The 24,454-nt window shown below is 39.8% G+C and overlaps 1 protein-coding gene across 12 annotated transcripts in view; it reads right to left on the bottom strand.

The window, feature by feature from the left end:
- The window catches only part of GSAP (gamma-secretase activating protein), a 204,561-nt gene that overhangs the window by 45,428 nt on the left and 134,679 nt on the right, over window positions 1-24,454 (bottom strand). For all 12 annotated transcript variants that reach the window (XR_008296891.1, XR_008296890.1, XR_008296892.1 and 9 more), the window contains 7 exons: window positions 23,594-23,682; window positions 19,477-19,546; window positions 18,238-18,287; window positions 8,415-8,519; window positions 8,106-8,165; window positions 7,110-7,153; window positions 4,582-4,667 (listed from right to left, as the gene is read on the bottom strand). Coding sequence is in view for 8 of the 12 variants with exons in the window: in XM_053218582.1 (XP_053074557.1) it covers window positions 4,582-4,667; window positions 7,110-7,153; window positions 8,106-8,165; window positions 8,415-8,519; window positions 18,238-18,287; window positions 19,477-19,546; window positions 23,594-23,682 (504 nt within the window). In the remaining 4 variants the exon portion in view is untranslated. The remainder of the gene's footprint in view (window positions 1-4,581; window positions 4,668-7,109; window positions 7,154-8,105; window positions 8,166-8,414; window positions 8,520-18,237; window positions 18,288-19,476; window positions 19,547-23,593; window positions 23,683-24,454) is intronic.

Below are 24,454 nucleotides of genomic sequence, written 5' to 3'. Positions count from 1 at the left end.
TTCTGGGAACTTGTGAAGGGCAACTCTTGAAATTATATGAACAGGAAAAGAGAATTTACACTTTTCACCCCTCACTACCTCCCAGTAGGTGGTGCACAAGAAAGAATACAGCCACTGACTGAAGTACAGCTATAGAGTGGACTATTAGGAAAAGAATATTTTCCTTCCTTCACTGCTTTAGGAAGTCCCTGATTTACCCTCCTGCTATAAACTATCTTTAAAAATCTGCATTAATTATGGGGTGCCTGGGTGGCTCAGTCGGTTGAACATCCAACTTTGGCTCAGGTCATGATCTCACAGTTCGTGAGTTCAAGCCCCACCTCAGGCTCTATGCTGACAGTTTGTGCCTGGAGCCTGCTTTGGATTCTGTGTCTCCCTCTGTCTCTGCCCCTACCTTGCTTGCACTCTGTTTCTCAAAAATAAACAAACATTAAAAACATTTTAAAAAAATCTGCATGAACTCAATCTTAAAACATAAGTGGCAGCACTTTTGCCCACCATCACCGCTCATGAGCACCCCCATCATCCAAATTTTCAGCTCTAATTCCTTGGAAGGTAGTGGATTTCATTTCTTAGGGCAGGAAAATTCAGGACATAGATGCTTTTGAGCATGTAACAAGCAATGCTGAAAGGACAGAGTAGCTCTTAATGACCAATATGGGACAAATGAACACCAAACATTATTATGGCATCAGTGATGTAAGATTGGGTTTGTTTACAACCCTGAGTCTGATCAGCATTCACTTCATGAACCCTGTTCTCTGGTCTCCACACCCGAGGAAAATTAAGCTCTCTGGTACAGAAGGAGCCATATAGGGATTAGACTATCTGTTCCCTTCTCCATTCCTACTTCAGTGAACTAGGCTTTTGTTTGGTAACTGCAAAGGTGAAAAATCATTTTTATAAGAGCAATTTGGGAAATACATGAGGTGACAGCTTGAGTTAAAAACCAAAAGGATGCTTCCTGGCTTGTTTGCATCTTACATCAGGACGTATCCCATTTGAAACAGGCTTATTTGTATTTCGAAGCTGACTGTGAAGAACAAGGCTCATTTTCTACTGTCCTAGACATTGCTGGGAAAGGAAAAAAAGCAGACTCTTCCCCTTCTGGTGCAGATAAACCCAACATTTTATTGAATAAGATACATCATAGATCACCCATCTGTAAGTTATAGCTGCTACTGTTTGTGAGAAATTCCTATGGGAATAAAATGAAAAGGAATAAAAGCTTCAAAGAATGAAAGCCTAAAATGATTGTTTATATTTGGCAGATTTAAAATAAAGCACCAGGGAAGAGCCTACCCAGGTCCCTCCACACGAGCTCAGGATCCCATTACCTCCCACCTTCCGAGCAAATTCGTTGTACCAGTGATTCCTCTCTGCTGTGTGTTGTCATCTTTTCTCTTGCCACTAAATACCATGTAAGCATTCAAGCATACTGGAGTCTCTACCATCCTCAAAAATAATACTCCCTAAATCTTGCTACCCCTTCTAGCTGCTGCCCCTCTCATGTCTATACCTGCTATGATTTTTTTTCACCTCCCATGTGCCACTACCCAGCACAACCAGGATTTCACTGCAATCACCCACAGTAACCTCCATGCTGCCAGACCACACGGACTCCGCCGCTCACTGCCTAGTAACAGTTAGCCAATTTCCCCTTTGTAAAACCCCCCTCTGCCTTTGGCTGCTATAGTAAAACAACTGCTTTTCCCCTTCTCTCTCCAGACCTTCTTTTTCCTTTTTCTTTGGATATTCCACCCAATCTTTATATATTTTGCTTCTCAGATCTTATTCCTAAACTTCTTCCCTTTTGATCCTATACCCCTCCCATGACTTCAAATGCCAACTGCAGACTTAATGACTTCCACATTTATTCATGTTCAGTCCGGACCTCTCTTCTAAGTCCCAGATCTCTTAGTTAACATGTCCAAAACAACCCTCACAATCTCTCTTTCTAAGCCTGACCCAAACCACTATACCTCAGTAAATGGCACCACAGTTCACCCACGTGAGAAACCTGAGAACTATTCCTTTCCAGCTAATTGATAGCAAGTCTTCTCAGTTCCATCTCCAAATGCATCTCAAACCCACCAAATTACCACCTCTGCCATCCTAGTTCAAGCCATCCTCCTCCCAAATGTACGACCATAACCTCATCCTAACTGCTCATCTCCCTACTTTTTCTCTTGCCTCCTCCTATCCATTCTTCACACAGCAGCAAGCGATCTTTTAAAAATACATACCTAATCACATCACTGCCTGCTTAAAACACTTCAGTGAAGGGGCACCTAAGTGGCTCAGTCGGTTATGTGTCCGACTTTGGCTTAGGTCCTGATCTCATGGTATGTGAGTTCAGGCCCCACATTGGGCTGACAGTGCAGAGCCTGCTTGGAATTCTCTCTCTCTCTCTCTCTCTCTCTTAAAATAAATAAATAAAAACTTAAAAACCACAACATTCAGTGAAGGAGCATCAAGGAGTGCCAAGTAAAAAGCTGTTGGGGACTAAGGCAGTCACATGATACTACAATAGCTCACAGGTTACTCCTGCAAAAATTAAAATGTACCTTTTAAGGGAGACAGGCAGTGGTTACCACGTGACCAAATGACCAAACTTAGCCTCACAAGTAGTAGGACATCCTGACATTATGTGCCTCCCCATCTGGTGCGAGTAAATTTCACAATATTACCCATGAAGTATTCTTATGAAAAAATTTTAACTTACGAGTAACGATGCCTTTCAGTCTAATTATCAACATACAGAGAATGTGGAAGACAGAGGAAGACGTTAAATACTTCCACAAGGGAACAGACAAATCCAGAATGCAGGGTAACTGGCCTGGACACTTCAAAATATCAATGTTGTAGGGGAAAAAAAATACAAAAAACAGGGGGCGGGGACAGAGGATAGGAGGAGGGGAGTGGTCTACATTAAAAGAGACTACAAAGACATAACCAAATATAATAACAAATCTTGATGGGATCCTGACTTTAAAAATGATGCACACCACATATATTCATTTTTATACATACACACAAATATATAACACATATACAAACATATACAGAAATCTAAACACATATAGGACTTTTCTGAAATAATTATGGAAATTTGAATATGAAATGATTACTGATTAGTGTAATTCATTTTTTTCAGTGATACTGGAACTGAGGTTATGTTAAAGAGTGTCCTTAACCTAAGGAGATACATGCTAAATAACGTACTGATAAAGTGTCAGGATGTCTGCAACTTACTTTTGAATGGCTTAGTCAAAAGGAAGAAAATGGTACCTGTGTTTGGGGAGAGTGATCAAGCAAATACTGTAAATGATACAATTAAGTAAAAGGTACATGAATGTTCATTCTGTCCTTGAGACTTTCTGTAATGTTTGGGCATTCTCAAAATAAAATGTCAAAAGAAGAAAAAAAAACCTTTAATGACTTTAGACTCAGGATAAAAATATAAAGTCGTTCATGGTCTGCAAGGCCCTACGTAACCTGGCTCAAGCCACCTCTCCGCCACAGTTCTCTCCCCCTTGCTCCCTCTACTTCAGTCACACTGTTCTTAGCTCATTTACACCCTCCAAGTCTCACGTGAAATATCCCTGCCTTCCTAAACTCTCAAGACTGGTTTACGGAGGGACTTTGTGCCTGAGAGAGACCTGGGATGAAAGGAAAAACTGGGAGAGACTAAGAAAGAGTGAGGTGGGAAAGCAGACACTTTTCAGGACTAAGACAGAACGTGCTGGAGGGTAAGAGCACAGGGACAGACTAGCTGAACTAGAACATATTTGAAGATATTAGTACCTTCTAACATACACTCTCATGACTTCCTAATTCCTACAGTTTATCAAGATTCTATTGAAATACTCTATGTGCACTTATTTAATGTCTAAAATTCAAATAGTGGAGTTTACTAATGAAAATTAGGTCATTTTTTCTCATCATCATTTCTCCAATACCTAGCATACGGTAAGTCTCCATAAACATTGGCTTAGTGAATACCACATAATTTGGTTTTAAAGGAATACAGTTTTATTCCAAGTGCTACTTAACTCAGTGGTAACTGTCTACTCAAGCTAGGGTATTAAAAATGGCTATCAAATTTAGTTATTAGTGTTGACTTCGTAGAGGCTTACAGTACACTAATAACTTTATGTCAAGCTTTGATTGCTAGCTCAGTAAGTTCTAGAATGGCTCTTAAAGCAGCCTGGTACATAGGTTTAGAGTCCAAATATATTAGTAGGCCTGACACAAAAAGCATCCTCATAATTGTATGACATTTGTTAAAAGACGGAACAGGTGAGAAAATGTAGATTGATTACATACGAATCCATCCCCTCTATTAAAAAGCACAAAAAAATAACCCTGCTGACTGTGCCTTCCTTTATGCAGACAACAGATGTATAAAATTGGAGTGGAGAAGATAATTTGATACACTGTATAAATATCCATAGGATCACTTATGTAAGATTGTGGCTCTATTATATTTTAAGGATCCATATATCTAAACAATGACTAAATTTTTTTGTAGAACTCAAGTATAATTGAATAAATTGATAAATATAATCCTGGTTCTACCTGTATGGTTGGTAAAAACGCACAGGGTCAGGTGTTTCGATAAGTTCTCTTGGTCTTGAAGATCATCACATCCAAAGTTTACAAGTCTAAAAACATAAAGCATAAGAAACTGTGAATGCCTTTAAAAACTAGTTCTCTTGGGGTGCCTGGGTGGCTCAGTTAGTTAAGCAACAGACTCTTGGTTTTGGCTCAGGTCATGATCTCACAGTTTGTGAGTTCAAGCCCCATGTTAGGCTCTGTAGTTGGCAGTGTGGAACCTGTGTGGGATTCTCTCCCTCTCTTCTCTGCCCCTCCCCTGCTCTCTCTCTCTCCCTCAAAATAAATAAATAAACTTAAAAAAAAAAACTAGTTTCCTCTTTCACTTAACGCAGGGAGCATTGAATAATGGACTATGTTGTAAACTTGAAACTAACATAACATTGTGTGTCAACTACACTTGAATAAGAATCTTTTAATTGCTTTATATTTATTTGCTTCCTTATTTATTTATTTATTTATTTATTTATTTATTTATGAGAGAGAGGAAGGAAGAAGGGAGGGAGAGATGGGCAAAGAGAGTTAGAGAATCCCCAGCAGGCTCTACACTGTCAGCACAGAGCCTGATGCAAGGCTTGATCCCACAAACCATGATATTGTGACCTGAGCTGAAATCAAGAGTTGATGCTTAACTGACTGAGCCACCCAGACATCCTTAATAGGAAGAATTTTTTAAAAATAAAAAATAAAGTTCCCTCATAAAGGATAGTAACTGCTATAACATACCCACCAAGGTAGAGACTTGTTCCTGAGAAGTTTAAGTAGATAATGTGGGCCTTTTTGTTTAAAAGTTCTATAAAACCGGGAATGCAAGCTGGTGCAGCCACTCTGGAAAACAGTATGGAAGTTCCTCCAAAAATTAAAAATAGAACTACCTTACAACCTAGCAATTGCACTGCCAGGTATTTATCCAAGGGATACAGGTGTGATGTTTCCAAGGGGCACATGCATCCCCATGTTTATAGCAGCACTATCGACAATAGCCAAAGTTTGGAAAGAGCCCAAATGTCCATCGATGGATGAATGGATAAAGAAGATGTGGTATATATATATACAACGGAGTATTACTCAGCAATCGAAAAGAATGAAATCTTGCCATTTGCAACTACGTGGATGGAACTGGGGGGTATTATGCTAAGTAAAATTTGTCAGTCAGTGAAAGACAAATATCATATGACTTCACTCATATGAGGACTTTAAGAGACAAAACAGATGAACATGAGGGAAGGGAAACAAAAATAATATAAAAACAGGGAGGGGGACAAAACAGAAGAGACTCAAATATGGAGAACAAACTGAGGGTTACTGGAGGGGTTGTGGGAGGTGGGATGGGCTAAATGGGTAAGGGACACTAAGGAATCTACTCCTGAAATCATTGTTGCACTATATGCTAGTTAATTTGGATGTAAATTTACAAAAATAAAAAATAAAATTAAAAGAAAAAAAAGTTCTTTAAAAACGTGATTAAAAAAAAAAAAAACAAAACCAACCAACCAAACAAAGAAACCCAGGAGGCACCTGGGTGGGTCAGTTAAGTGTCCGACTTCAGCTCAGGTCATGATCTCACAGTACCTGGGTTCAAATGCCTCATCAGGCTCTGTGCTGATGAGATTCTGTGTCTTCGGACCAGACATCGGATTCTGTGTCTCCGTCTCTCTCTCTACCCCTCCCCCACTCACGCTCTGCCTCTCTCTCAAAAATAAACAAACATTTAAAAAAGAAAAAAAAAAACAAAAACCTACCATACAGAAATGGCATGGTCCTGGCAATAGAGAAAAAAATACATAAAAACAGAAGTTGAAAGTGATGTAACTTTTTTCTAATGAGAGTGCTGCATATACTGTTTCAAAATAAGTACAACTGAGTGTTCCTATGTGATGAAATAAAGCTACTGAAATATAGAACAGTTTAGGGTTATCAGTAGTCTAACTCAAGACAACTTTCATTTCTTCTGTGCACTAGTGAGCTTCTGCCTATTTTTTCAAAAGTGTTCATGTTTTTACTATGTGTAAAATAGTCTGGGGGAAAAAAAGCTCACCTTTTGTGTAAAAAGGAAAACAAATAGCAACGCAACAGATAAAACTGAGCTACAATCCTCTTTGATGGCAACAAGGAAAGGGTTTTGATGTTGGATTCTAAATGCAGCCCTCCCTGATTCATCAAATCCTTTTATTGAATCACAGGGAGAAGAGCACTTCCACAGATCAAAATAAATGGAAACATCCTACAGAAATAAGTGGCTACAAAAATCAATATGATTGACTTTACATGAAAAACCCTGTGTTTGTGCTTGATAAAGTCGTTTATGTTCCCTATAGAGGACAGAAATCTAAAAAATCACACACACACACACACACACACACACACACACACACACACACACACGGAATACTGAACTGTCCTTTTATCTGTATACCACAGATTAGGTATAAGTATAAACATTCTGCCCACAAGTGTCTATAAAAATTAGTTGTAAACTATGAATAACTTACTTAAATCCTGAGTCATTTAATGTTATATCCAAGGGTGCTTCAAACTGTCAAAAAAATCATGAGAAAATAAACCAAAAAACAACATTAAGCATTGATAGTTCTGAGCCCAGAGCAAGTCTGACAATGCTGTGCTTGCCTTTTGATGAAGAACCTATTTATTTAACCATCATTATCTTCAGAGATTATCTCCTAAATCCACAGCACAGGAAGACCACTGGAAATATTCTGGCGTTTACATACAATCACAAGCTCGGTGTATATTTATTTCTTAAAGGGCTAATACTTGGCAAACTTTGCCTCGGTCTGAGTATCATAAATAGGTTATATAATAAGCCAGTCAGTAGGGGTAGACTTTTACAAGACACACCTCCCATGTACGGAGGGAAAAGCTGGGTGTCTTTAGAAGGAGAATGAGTTTAAAAAAAAAAAAGGCAGGAGGAGTAAATGAAATTCTTGTAACAGTATGATATCAATCTATATTAGACACCAATATTAATCCTAGGGAAGAAGAATAACATTCTATCCATCACAGGTAAAAGATACTTATAATTCCTCCTCATGAGACTAGCATTCCAAATGGCTTTGCCAAGAGTGATGCTAGATTTTTACTAATCAGACTATACACTCTCATTGACATTTTACTCCATACTCAAATTCACTATCCTCACAAGTCTTTTTGGGTCAAATGACTTGTAATTATTTAAAGCTATCTACTATAGATAATTCCTATTACCTTCTACTAGACCTCACTTATATACTTGTTCCTTTAATAAGAGACATTCAGTTAGCAGAAATTTCCTATGTGCTCTTCTAATCACCTATATTAATTGTATATATTATAGAGTTGAAGCCTTAAGAGGCAAGAAATGTGCTACTTGCTCATACAAGTGACTAATGCAACAAGAAGTCTAAGATGCTCTTTCTGATAACAGCTCTCTTTAAAAGGAGGCCATGCGTTATAAAATTTCCTATAGTCCAATCATTCTCTAGACTTACCATTAAGTTAAACTTCTCATCAACAGAAAACTGGAGGCATTTTAAAATACTCCTTGATTTCTAGAAGAAAAAACAGGATAAATGACAAATCACAATTTAAAAAACAATAAAAACACTAGTAAAAAAAAAGAAAAAGAGAGAGGGAGAGTGAAAAGGAAGCAACCAAGAAGCAAACAGTGATGAAAACCTTTTCACGTTTTTAATAAACCTTCGTTGACTTCCCCATTAATTAAAATGCAGTAATTATAACAAGGATAATGTCAAAATTAAATTGTTCCTGTGAAAGGAGGCCAGTGGACTCATTTTTACCTTTAGGTCAATGTAGTATAATCTCTGCTCTGACATATCCCATTGAGCCCAAACAAAATCCTCAGCTACTCTCTCTCTCAGGAGATGACCAGAGTCTTTAATTACCTAAAGAGGCAAAGAGATTTTAGAAATAAGTAACTATTTTAAAGGAGACTATATCTGGATTTCATTATTATTCTGCATATTCTATCTTTATAATACATACAGATATTGCCACGGTTTATTTTTCGCAGTCCCTGATCCCCAACACATATACATGGAAAGCCTTTCCAGAAAAGATTTAAGGCATTATTTCATTACATACTCTTTCCAACCATTTTATAATAAGCAATATTATTCTTGTCCCTAGTTTGCCAGATAGGCCAGAGCTGTTGAAGGCAAGGCCACACCTACCACAAATCAATACCTAGGCTAACAGAAGGTTCAGAGTTTCCCATTCTGCACCTAATCCACTCAGGTATCTGCAGACAAAAGGACTTTACTACCAAAGGCAGCAGTTGTGAGGTCAAGGAAAGAACTCAGGCCTAGGGGTGAGGGGTATTGGGCAACAATCCCATCAGCCATAAAGTATTCATGCCATGCTTCTTACCTTTATCTCTTCCACAATGAGTATGGTGATACTGCCCATCCTTCAAGCAATACTTTACTACACATCCTTCAAGGCCTAACTTAGGCACTGCCTCCTGTACAAAGCCCTCCTTCACCTGTTTACAAAACCAAGGCAAAACTCACTACCTCTGTATTTCTATGGTACTCTGGCATATTTCTTTTTTTTTTTTTTTAATTTTTAATTTTCAAGTTAGTTAACATAGAGTGTGGTCTTGGCTTCAGGAGTACAATCCAGTGATTCATTCCTTTCATACAACACCCAGTGCTCATCCCAACAAGTGCCCTCCTTAATGCCGATCACCCATTTTCTCCACCCCCATCAACCCTCAATTTGTTCTCTGTATTTAAGAGTCTCCTATGGTTTGCCTCCCTCTGTTTTTATCTTATTTTTCCTACCTTCCCCTATCTGTTAAGTTCCTCAGATTCCACATGAGTGAAACCATGTGATATCTGTCTTTCTCTGCCTTATTTTGCTTAGCATAATACCCTCCAGTTCCATCCACATTGTTGCAAATGGCAAGATTTCATTCTTTTTCATCACCAAATTGTATTCCTGTGTGCATGTATATGTGTATGTATACACACCACATCTTCTTAATCCATTCATCGGTTGATGGACTTCTGGGCTCTTTCCATAATTTGGCTATTGTTGATAGCACTGCTGTAAACATTGGGGTGCATGTGCCCCTTCGAATCAGCACTCCTGTATCCCTTGGGTAAATTCCTAGCAGTGCTACTGCTGGGTCATAGGGTAGGTCTAGTTTTAATTTTTTGAGGAACCTCCACACTGTTTTCCAGAGTGGCTGCACCTGTTTGCATTCCACCAACATTGCAAGACAGTTCTCCTTTCTCCACATCCTCGTACTTTGGCATATTTCTATTACTGTTACATTTAACTAATCCTATAAGTCTACCCCAATGAGTATGCACTCCCCTTCAACACCTTTGTATTTTCAACAAGATTCTTAACTTTGGGGAGCCCATCTTATTTCCATTTTTTCTGAAATTTGTTAAATTAGGAGAGATTTGGGGACTCACAGAGGAAGATACTGGCAAGAAAATGATCATCAGAGTGTGGCAACCCAAGTTCACATCTCAATTTTGCCCCTCTCTGGAGTTACCTCACCTCTGTGAGCCTTGGCTGTATTCTCTGTAAACGTGGGGATAATTACAACACTGCCTACCTATTGCAGGATGTGATGAATGCATGGAACTGCACACTGCCTTAAGATGCTGTCATCCAAGCCTTTAAAGAATAAGGGCAATGATGCTTCACAGAAGGGCACAAAAGGATGGAGTGCTGAGGCCACACTGTGTTGGCTGCTGACAGAGGCCCTCACTCTGCAGTGTCTCTCGTGGTTCTCAGCCCCTCTTCTAACCAGCCAGTCCTCTGTCTATACCCCCTTCTAGTCTTGTTTATTTCACTGACCTGGAAATCCTAGAGAATGCTCTCCTCTAAACTCACATTGCTGGCTTTCAGATTCTACCTTCACCTTTCCTCTCTGGTCTCTTTTCTAACCACTACCCTGACCATGCCCTGTCATCCATGCCACTGGTGGCCCAGAGCTCCAACCACTTTCTACGGTTGTCTCTGACTACTTTCTAGTCATTTTCCAGCCAGCCTCTTGAGTTGAGATTTCAATCATAGATACATAATTAATAAATGACATTTTTCATTTCAATGTTGTTCATATAACTTTAAAATTAAAATCTTCAGAGAAGATTATTTTGATGAAGACTATTTAAATAGTGAAGGAAATAATTTCTAATACCAATAATATATTATTATGTTACATTAATTGTCAAGAAAAAGACAACTCAATAAAAAAAACAGACAAGGATATAATTAGGCAATTTTCAGAAAAACAAATTCACATAGCCAGTAACATTAAGGGAAATACAAATTAAAATAATGATACCAACTGAAACCCATTAGAGTGGAAAAAATTTTTTAAATCTTTATTTATTTTTGAGACAGTGCAACAGGGGAGGGGCATAGAGAGAGGGAGAGAAGATTTGAAGTGGGCTCTGTGCTGACAGGCTGACAGCAGCAAGCCTGATGTGGGGTTCGAACTCATGAACCACAAGATCATGACCTAAGCAGAAGTCTGAGACTCAACCAATTGAGCCACCCAGGTACCCCTGGAAATTTTTTTTAAAAGGCAAATGCAGGTGCACCTGGGTGGCTCAGTTGGTTAGCCATCTGATCTTGATTTCAGCTCAGGTCATGATCTCCTGGTTCCTGGGCTCAGGCCCCACATCAGGCTCTGCCCTATCAGCATGGAGCCTGCTTGGGATTCTCTCTCTCCCTCTCTCTCTGCCCCTCGCCTGCTTGCACTCTCTCTCTCTCAAAATAAACGTAAAAAAATAAAAATAATAAAAGGCAAATGTGGCTATGATTGGTATGGGTAGAGGGAAAGCATTCTCTTACACATTGCTTGTAAAACTGTGAATTGTTACAAGGTGTTTTGGAAAGCAATCTTAGCAAAATCTGTTGAAATATATTAAATGCATATATCCATCAACCCAATTATCCCTCCCTGAGGATTTAACCCAAAGAAATATATGTACCATATATATATAGCTATGAAAAACATTTGAGATGATTTATAAAACAGATTAAAAAAATTTTTAACGTATATTTATTTTTGAGACAAGGAGAGACAGAGCATGAACAGGGAAGGGTCAGAGAGAGGGAGACACAGAATCTGAAACAGGCTCCAGGCTCTGAGCTGTCAGCACAGAGCCCGACGCAGGGCTCGAACTCACAGACCGCGAGATCATGACCTGAGCTGAAGTCAGCCACTTAACCGACTGAGCCACCCAGGCGCCCCTAAAACAGATTTTTAAAAAGTGGCCACACGACAGAGCTCAGTTTGGCGGGGAACAAAGGCACTCGCCAGCACCATCTCCCTCGCCCATCCCCCAGCCAAAATCCCAAAGGGAACCAGTTCCTGCCAGGGAACTTGCTTGCTCCGCGCAAACACCCAACGCTGTGCTTCCACGGAGCCACCCCCCCGGCAGCGGGTCTGACTCCCTCCTGCTGCCACAGGGCCCCTCCTGAAGTGGATCACTGAAGGAGAAGCGAGCTAAGCCTACCCCTCCTGCCCCCATGCACCTTGCCTACCCACCCCAGGTAATATGCCAGATCCCCAGCACCACAAGCCTGGCAGTGTGCAAGTAGCCCAGACGGGCCATGCCACCCCACAGTGAATCCCGCCCCTAGGAGAGGGGAAGAGAAGGCACACACCATTCTAACTGTGGCCCCAGCGGTGGGCTGGGGACAGACATCAGGTCTGACTGTGGCCATGCCCACCAACTACAGTTATACACCACAACACAGGGGAAGTGCCCTGCAGGTCCGCACCACTCCAGGGACTATCCAAAATGACCAAATGGAAGAATTCCCCTCAAAAGAATATCCAGGAAATAACAGCTAATGAACTGATCAAAAAGGATTTAAATAATATAACAGAAAGTGAATTTAGAATAGTAGTCATAAAATTAATCGCTGGGCTTGAAAACAGTATAGAGGACAGCAGAGAATCTATTGCTACAGAGATCAAGGGACTAAGGAATAGTCAGGAGGAGCTGAAAAACGCTATAAACGATATGCAAAATAAAATGGAAACGACCACTGCTCGGATTGAAGAGGCAGAGGAGAGAATAGGTGAACTAGAAGATAAAATTATGGAAAAAGAGGAAGCTGAGAAAAAGAGAGAGAAAAAAATCCAGGAATATGAGGGGAAAATTAGAGAACTAAGTGATGCACTAAAAAGAAATAATATACGCATAATTGGTATCCCAGAGGAGGAAGAGAGAGGGAAAGGTGCTGAAGGTGTACTTGAAGAAATAATAGCTGAGAACTTCCCTGAACTGGGGAAGGAAAAAGGCGTTGAAATCCAAGAGGCACAGAGAACTCCCTTCAGACGTAACTTGAATCGATCTTCTGCACGACATATCATAGTGAAACTGGCAAAATACAAGGATAAAGAGAAAATTCTGAAAGCAGCAAGGGATAACCATGCCCTAACATATAAAGGGAGACCTATAAGACTCGTGACTGATCTCTCTTTTGAAACTTGGCAGGCCAGAAAGGCACGACAGGAGATCTTCAATGTGATGAACAGAAAAAATATGCAGCCGAGAATCCTTTATCCAGCAAGGCTGTCATTTAGAATAGAAGGAGAGATAAAGGTCTTCCCAAACAAACAAAAACTGAAGGAATTTGTCACCACTAAACCAGCCCTACAAGAGATCCTAAGGGGGGTCCTGTGAGACAAAGTACCAGAGACATCGCTACAAGCATAAAACATACAGACATCACAATGACTCTAAACCCGTATCTTTCTATAATAACACTGAATGTAAATGGACTAAATGCACAACGAAAAGACATAGAGTATCAGAATGGATAAAAAAAAACAAGACCCATCTATGTGCTGTCTACAAGAGACTCATTTTAGACCTGAGGACACCTTCAGATTGAGAGTGAGGGGATGGAGAACTATTTATCATGCTACTGGAAGCCAAAAGAAAGCTGGAGTAGCCATACTTATATCAGACAAACTAGACTTTAAATTAAAGGCTGTAACAAGAGATGAAGAAGGGCATTATATAATAATCACAGGGTCTATCCATCAGGAAGAGCTAACAATTATAAATGTCTATGCGCCGAATACAGGAGCCCCCAAATATTTAAAACAATTACTCATAAACATAAGCAACCTTATTGATAAGAATGTGCTAATTGCAGGGGACTTTAACACTCCACTTACAGAAATGGATAGATCATCTAGACACACGGTCAATAAAGAAACAAGGGCCCTGAATGAGACATTGGATCAGATGGACTTGACAGATATGTTTAGAACTCTGCATCCCAAAGCAACAGAATATACTTTCTTCTCGAGTGCACATGGAACATTCTCCAAGATAGATCATATACTGGGTCACAAAACAGCCCTTCATAAGTATACAAGAATTGAGATTATACCATGCATACTTTCAGACCACAATGCTATGAAGCTTGAAATGAACCACAGGAAAAAGTCTGGAAAACCTCCAAAAGCATGGAGGTTAAAGAACACCCTACTAAAGAATGAATGGGTCAACCAGGCAATTAGAGAAGAAATTAAAAAATATATGGAAACAAACGAAAATGAAAATACAACAATCCAAACGCTTTGGGATGCAGTGAAGGCAGTCCTGAGAGGAAAATACATTGCAATCCAGGCCTATCTCAAGAAACAAGAAAAATCCCAAATACAAAATCTAACAGCACACCTAAAGGAAATAGAAGCAGAGCAGCAAAGGCAGCCTAAATCCAGCAGAAGAAGAGAAATAATAAAGATCAGAGCAGAAATAAACAATATAGAATCTAAAAAAACCTGTAGAGCAGATCAACGAAACCAAGAGTTGGTTTTTTGAAAAAATAAACAAAAAAATTGACAAGCCTCTAGCCAGGCTTCTCAAAAAGAAAAGGGAGATGGCCCAAATAGATAAAATCATGAATGAAAATGGAATTATTACAACCAATCCCTCAGAGATACAAACAATTATCAGGGAATACTATGAAAAATGATATGCCAACAAACTGGACAACCTGGAAGAAATGGACAAATTCCTAAACACCCACACTCTTCCAAAACTCAATCAGGAGGAAATAGAAAGCTTGAAAAGACCCATAACCAGTGAATAAATTGAATCAGTGATCAAAAATCTCCCAACAAATAAGAGTCCAGGACCAGATGGCTTCCCAGGGGAGTTCTACCAGATGTTTAAAGCAGAGATAATACCTATCCTTCTCAAGCTATTCCAAGAAATAGAAAGGGAAGGAAAACTTCCAGACTCATTCTATGAAGCCAGTATTACTTTGATTCCTAAACCAGACAGAGACCCAGTAAAAAAAGAGAACTACAGGCCAATATCCCTGATGAATATGGATGCAAAAATTCTCAATAAGATACTAGCAAATCGAATTCAACAGCATATAAAAAGAATTATTCACCATGATCAAGTGGGATTCATTCCTGGGATGCAGGGCTGGTTCAATATTCTCAAATCAATCAACGTGATACATCACATTAATAAAAGAAAAGATAAGAACCATATGATTCTTTCAATCGATGCAGAAAAGGCCTTTGACAAAATTCAGCACCGTTTCTTAATAAAAACCCTTGAGAAAGTCGGGATAGAAGGAACATACTTAAACATCATAAAAGCCATTTATGAAAAGCCCACAGCTAACATCATCCTCAATGGGGAAAAACTGAGAGCTTTTTCCCTGAGATCAGGAACACAACAGGGATGCCCACTCTCACCGCTGTTGTTTAACATAGTGCTGGAAGTTCTAGCATCAGCAATCAGACAACAAAAGGAAATCAAAGGCATCAAAATTGGCAAAGATGAAGTCAAGCTTTCGCTTTTTGCAGATGACATGATACTATACATGGAAAATCCGATAGACTCCACCAAAAGTCTGCTAGAACTGATACATGAATTCAGCAAAGTTGCAGGATACAAAATCAATGTACAGAAATCAGTTGCATTCTTATACACTAACAATGAAGCAACAGAAAGACAAATAAAGAAACTGATCCCATTCACAATTACACCAAGAAGCATAAAATACCTAGGAATAAATCTAACCAAAGATGTAAAAGATTTGTATGCTGAAAGCTATAGAAAGCTTATGAAGGTAATTGAAGAAGATATAAAGAAATGGAAAGATATTCCCTGCTCATGGATTGGAAGAATAAATATTGTTAAAATGTCAATACCACCCAAAACTATCTACACATTCAATGCAATCCTAATCAAAATTGCACCAGCATTCTTCTCAAAACTAGAACAAGCAATCCTAAAATTCATATGGAACCACAAAAGGCCCCAAATAGCCAAAGTAATTTTGAAGAAGAAGACCAAAGCAGGAGGCATCACAATCCCAGACTTTAGCCTCTACTACAAAGCTGTCATCATCAACACAGCATGGTATTGGCACAAAAACAGACACATAGACCAATGGAATAGAATAGAAACCCCAGAACTAGACCCACAAACGTATGGCCAACTCATCTTTGACAAAGCAGGAAAGAACATCCAATGGAAAAAAGACAGTCTCTTTAACAAATGGTGCTGGGAGAACTGGACGGCAACATGCAGAAGGTGGAAACTAGACCACTTTCTCACACCATTCACAAAAATAAACTCAAAATGGATAAAGGACCTGAATGTGAGACAGGAAACCATCAAAACCTTAGAGGAGAAAGCAGGAAAAGACCTCTCTGACCTCAGCCGTAGCAATCTCTTACTTGACACATCCCCAAAGGCAAGGGAATTAAAAGCAAAAATGAATTACTGGGACCTTATGAAGATAAAAAGCCTCTGCATAGCAAAGGAAACAACTAACAAAACTAAAAGGCAACCAACGGAATGGGAAAAGATATTTGCAAATGACATATCGGACAAAGGGCTAGTATCCAAAATCTATAAAGAGCTTACCAAACTCCACACCCGAAAAACAAATAACCCAGTAAAGAAATGGGCAGAAAAATGAATAGACACTTCTCTAAAGAAGACATCTGGATGGCCAACAGGCACATGAAAAGATGCTCAATGTCGGTCCCTATCAGGGAAATACAAATCAAAACCACACTCAGATATCACCTCACGCCAGTCAGAGTGGCCAAAATGAACAAATCAGGAGACTATAGATGCTGGCGAGGATGTGGAGAAATGGGAACCCTCTTGCACTGTTGGTGGGAATGCAAACTGGTGTAGCCACTCTGGAAAACAGTGTGGAGGTTCCTCAGAAAATTAAAAATAGACCTACCCTACGACCCAGCAGTAGCACTGCTAGGAATTTACCCAAGGGATACAGGAGTACTGATGCATAGGGGCACTTGTACCCCAATGTTTATAGCAGCACTCTCAACGATAGCCAAATTATGGAAAGAGCCTAAATGTCCATCAACTGATGAATGGACAAAGAAATTGTGGTTTATATACACAACGGAGTACTACATGGCAATGAGAAAGAACGAAATATGGCCATTTGTAGCAACGTGGATGGAACTGGAGAGTGTGATGCTAAGTGAAATAAGCCATACAGAGAAAGATAGATACCATATGGTTTCACTCTTATGTGGATCCTGAGAAACTTAACAGAAACCCATGGGGGAGGGGAAGGAAAAAAAAAAAAAAGAGGTTAGAGTGGGAGAGAGCCAAAGCATAAGAAACTCTTAAAAACTGAGAACAAACTGAGGGTTGATGGGGGGGTGGGAGGGAGGGGAGGGTGGGTAATGGGTATTGAGGAGGGCACCTTTTGGGATGAGCACTGGGTGTTGTATGGAAACCAATTTGACAATAAATTTCATATATTGAAAAAATAAATAAATAAAAGATATTTATTTACTCAAAAAAAAAAAAAAGTGGCCATCCATGGGAGAATGATTGAAGTTGCGTACATCCACGCTGGGGACTATTATGTGTCTCTAAAAAGAATGAATTGACATATTCAGGTTGACTTGTAGGTAATGCCACAAAGTTGTAGGAGGAAGGAGTGGATAATAAACAAACCTCTGGGTGTGTCAGGGGTGGGGATGAGATATATACACGTATGAAGAACAGCATGAAAGGACACATAATAGGTTATAGACAAAAGTTAGAGGAGAAAACACAAGGGAGAAGTAGCATACAAGCAAAAAAAAAAGAAAAAGAAAAAAGGAAAAAAAAATTTGAACTGTATTATCTCCCAGCATATATGTTATGATCCCATTTATTCTACGTATGCATAAAAATTAGTGGAAAAGGTTACATTCCTAATTAAAAACCTACGGAGATAGCCCTGATATACTAAGTAAAAAGCAAAAACAAAAATGGCAAATTAATAGATTCTCTTTTGGTAAAAACAACTGAATTCCTGCATATGTGTACGTTTGTATGAGCAAGGTAAAGGTGTGGGAAGAGTCACACAGGCTGTCATGAGTTATCTCAGGAGACTGAGATTGGACAGTGAGGTCAAGATAAAGGAGATAATTAACTCCTTCATAGATCTCACATTATTTCACATGTTACAACAGCAAGTCTGTAATCTGAAAGACATCGAATAAAGAAAATGGTCTGTGTCTGTAACATTACTCTACCCTTAACAGTCTAGAAATGTCATTCTGTGGGAAAAAACTGTGAAGCAAGAGAAATTTCAAATATTTACCACTCTACTTCCATCTTCTTGGATGACTTGGATATGAAACTTTTCGATATCTTTAAAAAGATAAACAAAAGAAAGACAGTTTAACCTTTATGAAAATCATGAGCACCTTTTTACACCTAACCGTGGTGAACGTTTATTTATAAAAGCAATGCAGATGAATCAACTGGCTGGAAAAATAGTATTATCACAGAGAGCAATTTCATAATATAAGTGCAAAACAAAACCCACCTTTCTCCAGCCTCTCTCCATAGTCTATTGCAAATCTAGCATTTACTCTGCTCCTCAATGTCAACAATGGATGAGACATTTAACCCTTCTGCTCCCCTGGGTTCCCTCAAATGTTGGCCTCCCCTGCACCATCAGTCTTATTTGGAGCTAACAGGGGTTCCTTTGGCAGGGTTTATCTCCAATTTCCAAATATCATATGAAAATATCATATGAAAATAATGGGGAGAAAACTCATTATACAAGATATTGGGGGGTATTTTTACGGGGATCAGTTTCACAATAAGAGAACTCTCAGCAATTTAGGTAGATTTGTGGATGGTCCCTTTCTCCCAGGAAGCAATCTAGAATTAGCCATACTTAACCTTCTGCCAGACTAGGTAGAAAAATGGGAGATAGATAATTGGTCAAGAGCACAGAAAGTGAACATGAACCTAACACCCCCAGGCCTGTTCTTCCCATTATCAATCAGCAATTTCATTTTATAACATGAAAGATGGCTTAGTAGGTAAGATCCACGAGTGGATTTTGTCCCTTCTCTGCTACCCTCCCCATCCAAAGTGAAAAAAACTTCATTAGAGGATGTCCCAATCTTATTTCAGGTAGAATGTGACCAAGTATGTGTCCTCAAATTCTACTATCAAATTCTACTGGCTTCTAATACCTTCCTCCTTCTCCATCCAAGGTGACAGATACCCTGAAGAAGGATGAACTAAAGAAGGTAAAAGTGACCTCCACAACTGTGCTACACTCTACCATGTGACAAACATGGAAATCCATGCATATAGGAGCCCATCATTCCTGGGATGGGAAACAGAGCAGAGCCTAAGGGGACAAGTGGGGCAAAAAGGAAAAGCCCTTCCACAGGAGTGCTAGATCTGAAATGAACATCAAAGGTCAGTTGGACCTTCAGCACTGGTGAGTGAACATCTAGAAGATTCAGTCAAGTCCCATACTTCACTAGGAGATGTGCCCTTCATGAAGTTTGTATATATCATCTAAAGATACACTTACATTTCTCTTCTGAAACCAGTAACAGATGGTTCTCTGGAAGGGGGTGACTTTCCACATGGGGGTAGAGAAACTATAAAAAGGAAATGAACCAAAATCATAAGCAAAGACTACCTTGCTTACACAAATATTCCAAAAGTGTTTGATCACTGTACTACTACACAGCCTAGAAGGTACTGGGAACCACCGAATAGTTTACAGACACACATTAAAAATGGAAGCAAGGAGGAAAAAGAAACACTTTCAGGAGCTCAGTTTTCCAGGGGGAAATTGATGGCAGGCCAACATAATTCATTTAAACAGTAAGGCTAAAGTATAAGCTTATTTCTAGAGATGGTGCTTCCTATTTTGGAATGTGATTCTGAAGCTAATCAGAAACAATATAAACATCAGTACAGAAAGTTCTGTTTTGCAAGCACACAAAAAAGGGGTCAATACATCTGTTGTGCAATTAAATGTAGTATTTAATTTGACAACCAAGTAAATGTAGGCTCTCCTACAACTTCCAAAGTCCCACATCCAAAAGACAAAGCACAACGTAACACGGGACTTTCCAATGCAGAAGAGTGAGTCACGATGTGGCATGTGGTGGAGGATTTGCAAGCCTCAAATAATAGAATGACTGCCGTTGGGAAGAAAAGGCTCCATCCACCCTACTCCTCCTTCTCTATGCTCTCCCATACGGGTCAGCCCACAGGACAAAGCAGCCAGCCAGAAACAGCCTGATGTCATCAGCAGTGATAATGAGGGAAAAGGGGCCCTGGGATGACTCCAGTGACTTAATTCTTTCATCATCCAAAGGGTGACTATAAATCAGCAGTTTCATTTTGTAACATGAAAAACAGCTTACTAGATAGGATCCACCAGTGAATTTTGTTGTTTCCCTCCACAGTTCAAAGCATTTTTATGTCCTTATTTATAATTGGCAGCCTTTCTAAAGACTAGGAACATTTTTGACAAAATGTATTACCTGGTGTTCTAACTTTTCATGATGACAAAATGAAAATAGAACTGGCAATTTTTTTTTTAAGTTTATTTGTTTACTTTTGAGAGAAAGAGCACAAGCAGAGGAAGGTCAGGGAGAGAGAGGAAGACACAGAATCTGAAGCAGGCGCCAGGCTCCGAGCTCTCAGCTGAGAGTTCGATGCGGGGCTGGAACTCACCAAAGGTGAGATCATGACCTGAGCCGAAGTCAGACACCTAATCAACTGAGCCACCCAGGCACCCCTAGAACTAGCAAATTTTTTTTAATTGTCCATAGTCAAGTTTCCTTTTTAGAATTGAAAAACAGAACATTAACGATACACCATTTTTCTTGGCAAATCTTCAAAATTATAAAATAGTACTGTAGAATTCAGCTATGAAAATAATGTAGAACTTACTATGCCCTGATTTGTGAAATTGTGCACCTCAAACAGGAAACTGCCTGTCCTGGGGTTGAGGAGAAGCAAAGCTGAGTGACACCATACAGATAGTGGAAGAGCCAACACTCGGTGCCTCAAAACAAGGAAATATTCCTAGAGAAAATGATTCGGCCTCCCTTGGGACTACAGAGGTGGCCAAGGCATACTTGCCTAGGGCTGTGACCTGGAGTATGATGCTGACAAGTTCTAAGCCTTTGCCTGGTGTTTGTGCTGCAATCAGTGAGAACATGATTTTAAAAGTTCCATTTAGGTGGTGGTGGTTTTCCTTTCTATTATGAGGCAGCCTTAGAGCAAGGCCTAGGAATGAGAATATAAATAGACTTCAGGGCACCTGGGGGTGCTCAGTCAGTTGAGCATCTGCCTCTTGATTTCAGCTCAGGTCATGACTTCACAGTCTGAGACTGAGCTCCTGTGTCAGGCTCTGTGCTGGGCACGGAGCCTGCTTGAGATTCTCTCTCTCCCTCTTCCTCTGCCCCTCCCCTGCTTGCATATGTGCTCATTCTCAAAAATAAAAAGAGACAGACAGACAGGTTTTAGACACAGCTCTATAAAAGCATGCAAGGTTTTTGTTTTCTTGCAGTTTGAGTAGAGATCTATATAGATTACATCGTATTAGGGAAATATTTATCTTCACAGATATGGAGCTAGACTGTGATTATTAATACTCAGTTGGAAGATATGCACTATAGGTGGATATCTGGAGCCATTTGGAAGATGCAGGTCATGCTGGTAGGCGATTCTCCAAAGGTACCGGGTTGGGATCCAAACCCTGACCACTACTGTCCTGCTCAAGTTTCTCTGTGAAGGAGTTCAAGGCTGCACATACAGACTTGGGGAAATGTAATATCAGAGATCACCATGAATGTTTTGGTAAGGAAAGGGAGACAGATTTCAGGGCAAGACCATATTCAGTGGACAATGAATGGCATTTCTCTAAAGGGGAGAAGGAGGGAGAAAGGGAGGTGAGGGGGTTGTCCTGGATGGAGGTTTGGAGGATTTTCTCCCTCTAGAAGCATAAGAATGAGGAGCAGGGAGCAGGGCTAGGCACAGAGATGGGTCCTCAAGACAAGTACAAGTTTTACTTCATTTGGGTGGGGACTTCCCCTTTGGCCTATGGATGCAGTCATGCATCATGTACTATTAATTGCTTTTAATTAAGATAAAATTTGCATAACAGAAAAATCACCTTTTTAACTGTTTTAAAGTATACAGTTCAGTAGTTGTTAATACATTCACAATGCTGTGCAACTACATACTTCTAAAAATCCTTTCCCTCCTGTGCTCTAATTCCCTTTAGCTGCCCTAATCCTTCATTAGTATCTCCATTGCCTACTCAGCCCTGAGTGGACATGCTAAGGAAGCCAAGAACAGACCAAAAAAGGGAAGTGTGGTCTGCCCCATAGTCACCCCTGTACTGATGACAGTGTAAACATAGCAGCTTCCTGACGGAGGAGGAATACAGCCTAGGAGCTGGAAGCAGGCAGTGGCCCCCAGTGAAGGACCTGGGGGGGTGGGGATGGGAGAGAGGTCCCTCTCCTGACACACTGCAAGAGGGAGACCCACTGGCTTGAGGCTGGGAGTAGGCGGGGGTGGGGGGGGTGGAGCAACGAGAATCAGAGAGTTCAGGTTACACGAGGAAGTTATGCTATAGCACTGCATGAACATGTACAGTCCACTGTCAACTGTGGTAGTCAGATCGCATGGAGTCACCACAAACACCGTATACTGAATGCTGAACCATTACTCCTAGGGGACATACAGACATACAAGGACAGGCTCCTGCCTGGTCACAACATTTCTGTCAACGAATTAATACATAATTTTGTTTTGTGTGTATTCCTGTTTTTATAAAACACATCTTATTTAATATATATTGTTGATCCATTAGCATTAAACTCATGGTCAACAGTACTCATGCCCTAACGAAGCTAACCTAACCCACATATTCTCTCTATAAAGCATATGGCAGCCTTCTTGAGCTTAGGGACAGTAGCCAGCACTTTAGCACTATGCATGGGGGACATTTGAAACAGTGAAATCACCAACAAAAAGCTTAAAAATGTGAAAATCATGGTGCTAAATAGATCATAAAAATGACATTCATTTATAGGATAAGAACTCAATCAAGAAGGCAGTGTCACGTTGTTCAACCTCAGCTGAGTGACAAATTTTTCACCACTTTGCACATGTCTGTAGATAACTGTGACGGCACCAAGAGTATTGACTTTGATGTCACGAACAGATTTTAGTGAGTAGGACAACTCACAAATTCAGAATGTGCTTGTAATGAATGTTGACTAGATCTGGTCCATCCACACTGTACCTACAGTGCTTCCGTACCATTTCATGGAGCTGACAAATTCAGTGATTTAGCCATTTAATCATGTGTACTCTGTCAACTATATGAATACACGAAACAAACTTTTCTTCAAACTTACCTTAAATGTGTGTTGATAGTATTTTATCATGTAAAAACATTACAAACCATGACATAACAGAGACAGAGGAACTAGGTTTGAGTTTTGATTTCTGTGTTTGCAAAAGGTGAGCTGATAATTCCAACCATACCCATCTACCAGATTGCTTTGAGGATTGAATGTGATAATGGGTGTGAAAACACTTCGTAAGCACCACTGCCTCTAGGTTTCACGCCTTCTGATTAGTGAGATGAGTGATAAATGGACATGCTCACTTACCTGCACCCAAATATAGCTATCCACGGCTTTTAGAACCTTCACATTGTTAACAGGATGGATTTCAACCAATAAAGTTAAACACTTTGATCCTACAAAGGAAAGGAGGCTTTTAGTAAGAAGATGAGAATGTCATTTATGATCTTCTTCATGTACGTCTGAACTTGGAAAATGTAAACACGTTACCTGTTGTATTAGCTATTCAACCAGGAAAAGTAATTTTCTTAAAATTTACATTGACAGTTCTTAAAACCCACAACAGATAAAGAAAACCTCATGAAAGAGAAAGCAATACACGTTCATGAACAAGTGAGGAACAAGTTCTTGCCCACTCCTCAGCCACTTGGCACAGCTTCATAGGCCCTCTGAGTTTCTAAGTCTAAGCAAACACAGCTCAATTCTCTATCACTCCAATTCTGCAGCACACTGGCAAATACTGCTTGTGTATGAAAATGTAAAGATATTTCTGAAGCATGAACATGTTACAGTTGAGAGTGCCTATTAAGAGGACAGGGGCTTGGCTTCCCTTGGGAAAGGTACTGGAACTGCCCTGATAAAGACCCACTCACTTCCTCAGTGTCACATTGTAGCAAATGTCCTAAAAGATAGCAATTAAAAGGGAAGTCCTTGGACACAGGCTACAATGGGATTACCACAGATATCTACATTTAGGCCAAAAGTTCCCCTCCCCTAAGACTAAGCCTCAGAGAAGAAGGAGTTGTCTTATATCTGAGTTCTTATAAAGACTTAACTATTCTCTGATGCTTTTTCAATGACTTTATTTTGAAAAATAATATACAATTTGGAGACAGCACAGCAACCTGGAATTGAATCAGTGCCAGTTTTCACTATTTAAGTAACTAA

Source organism: Acinonyx jubatus, chromosome A2 (assembly GCF_027475565.1).
Source record: "Acinonyx jubatus isolate Ajub_Pintada_27869175 chromosome A2, VMU_Ajub_asm_v1.0, whole genome shotgun sequence".
In the NCBI taxonomy this organism is placed as follows: Eukaryota; Metazoa; Chordata; class Mammalia; order Carnivora; family Felidae; genus Acinonyx; species Acinonyx jubatus.
The sequence above is the reverse complement of the archived record's forward strand: the minus strand, read 5'-3'. Positions and strand labels throughout refer to the sequence as shown.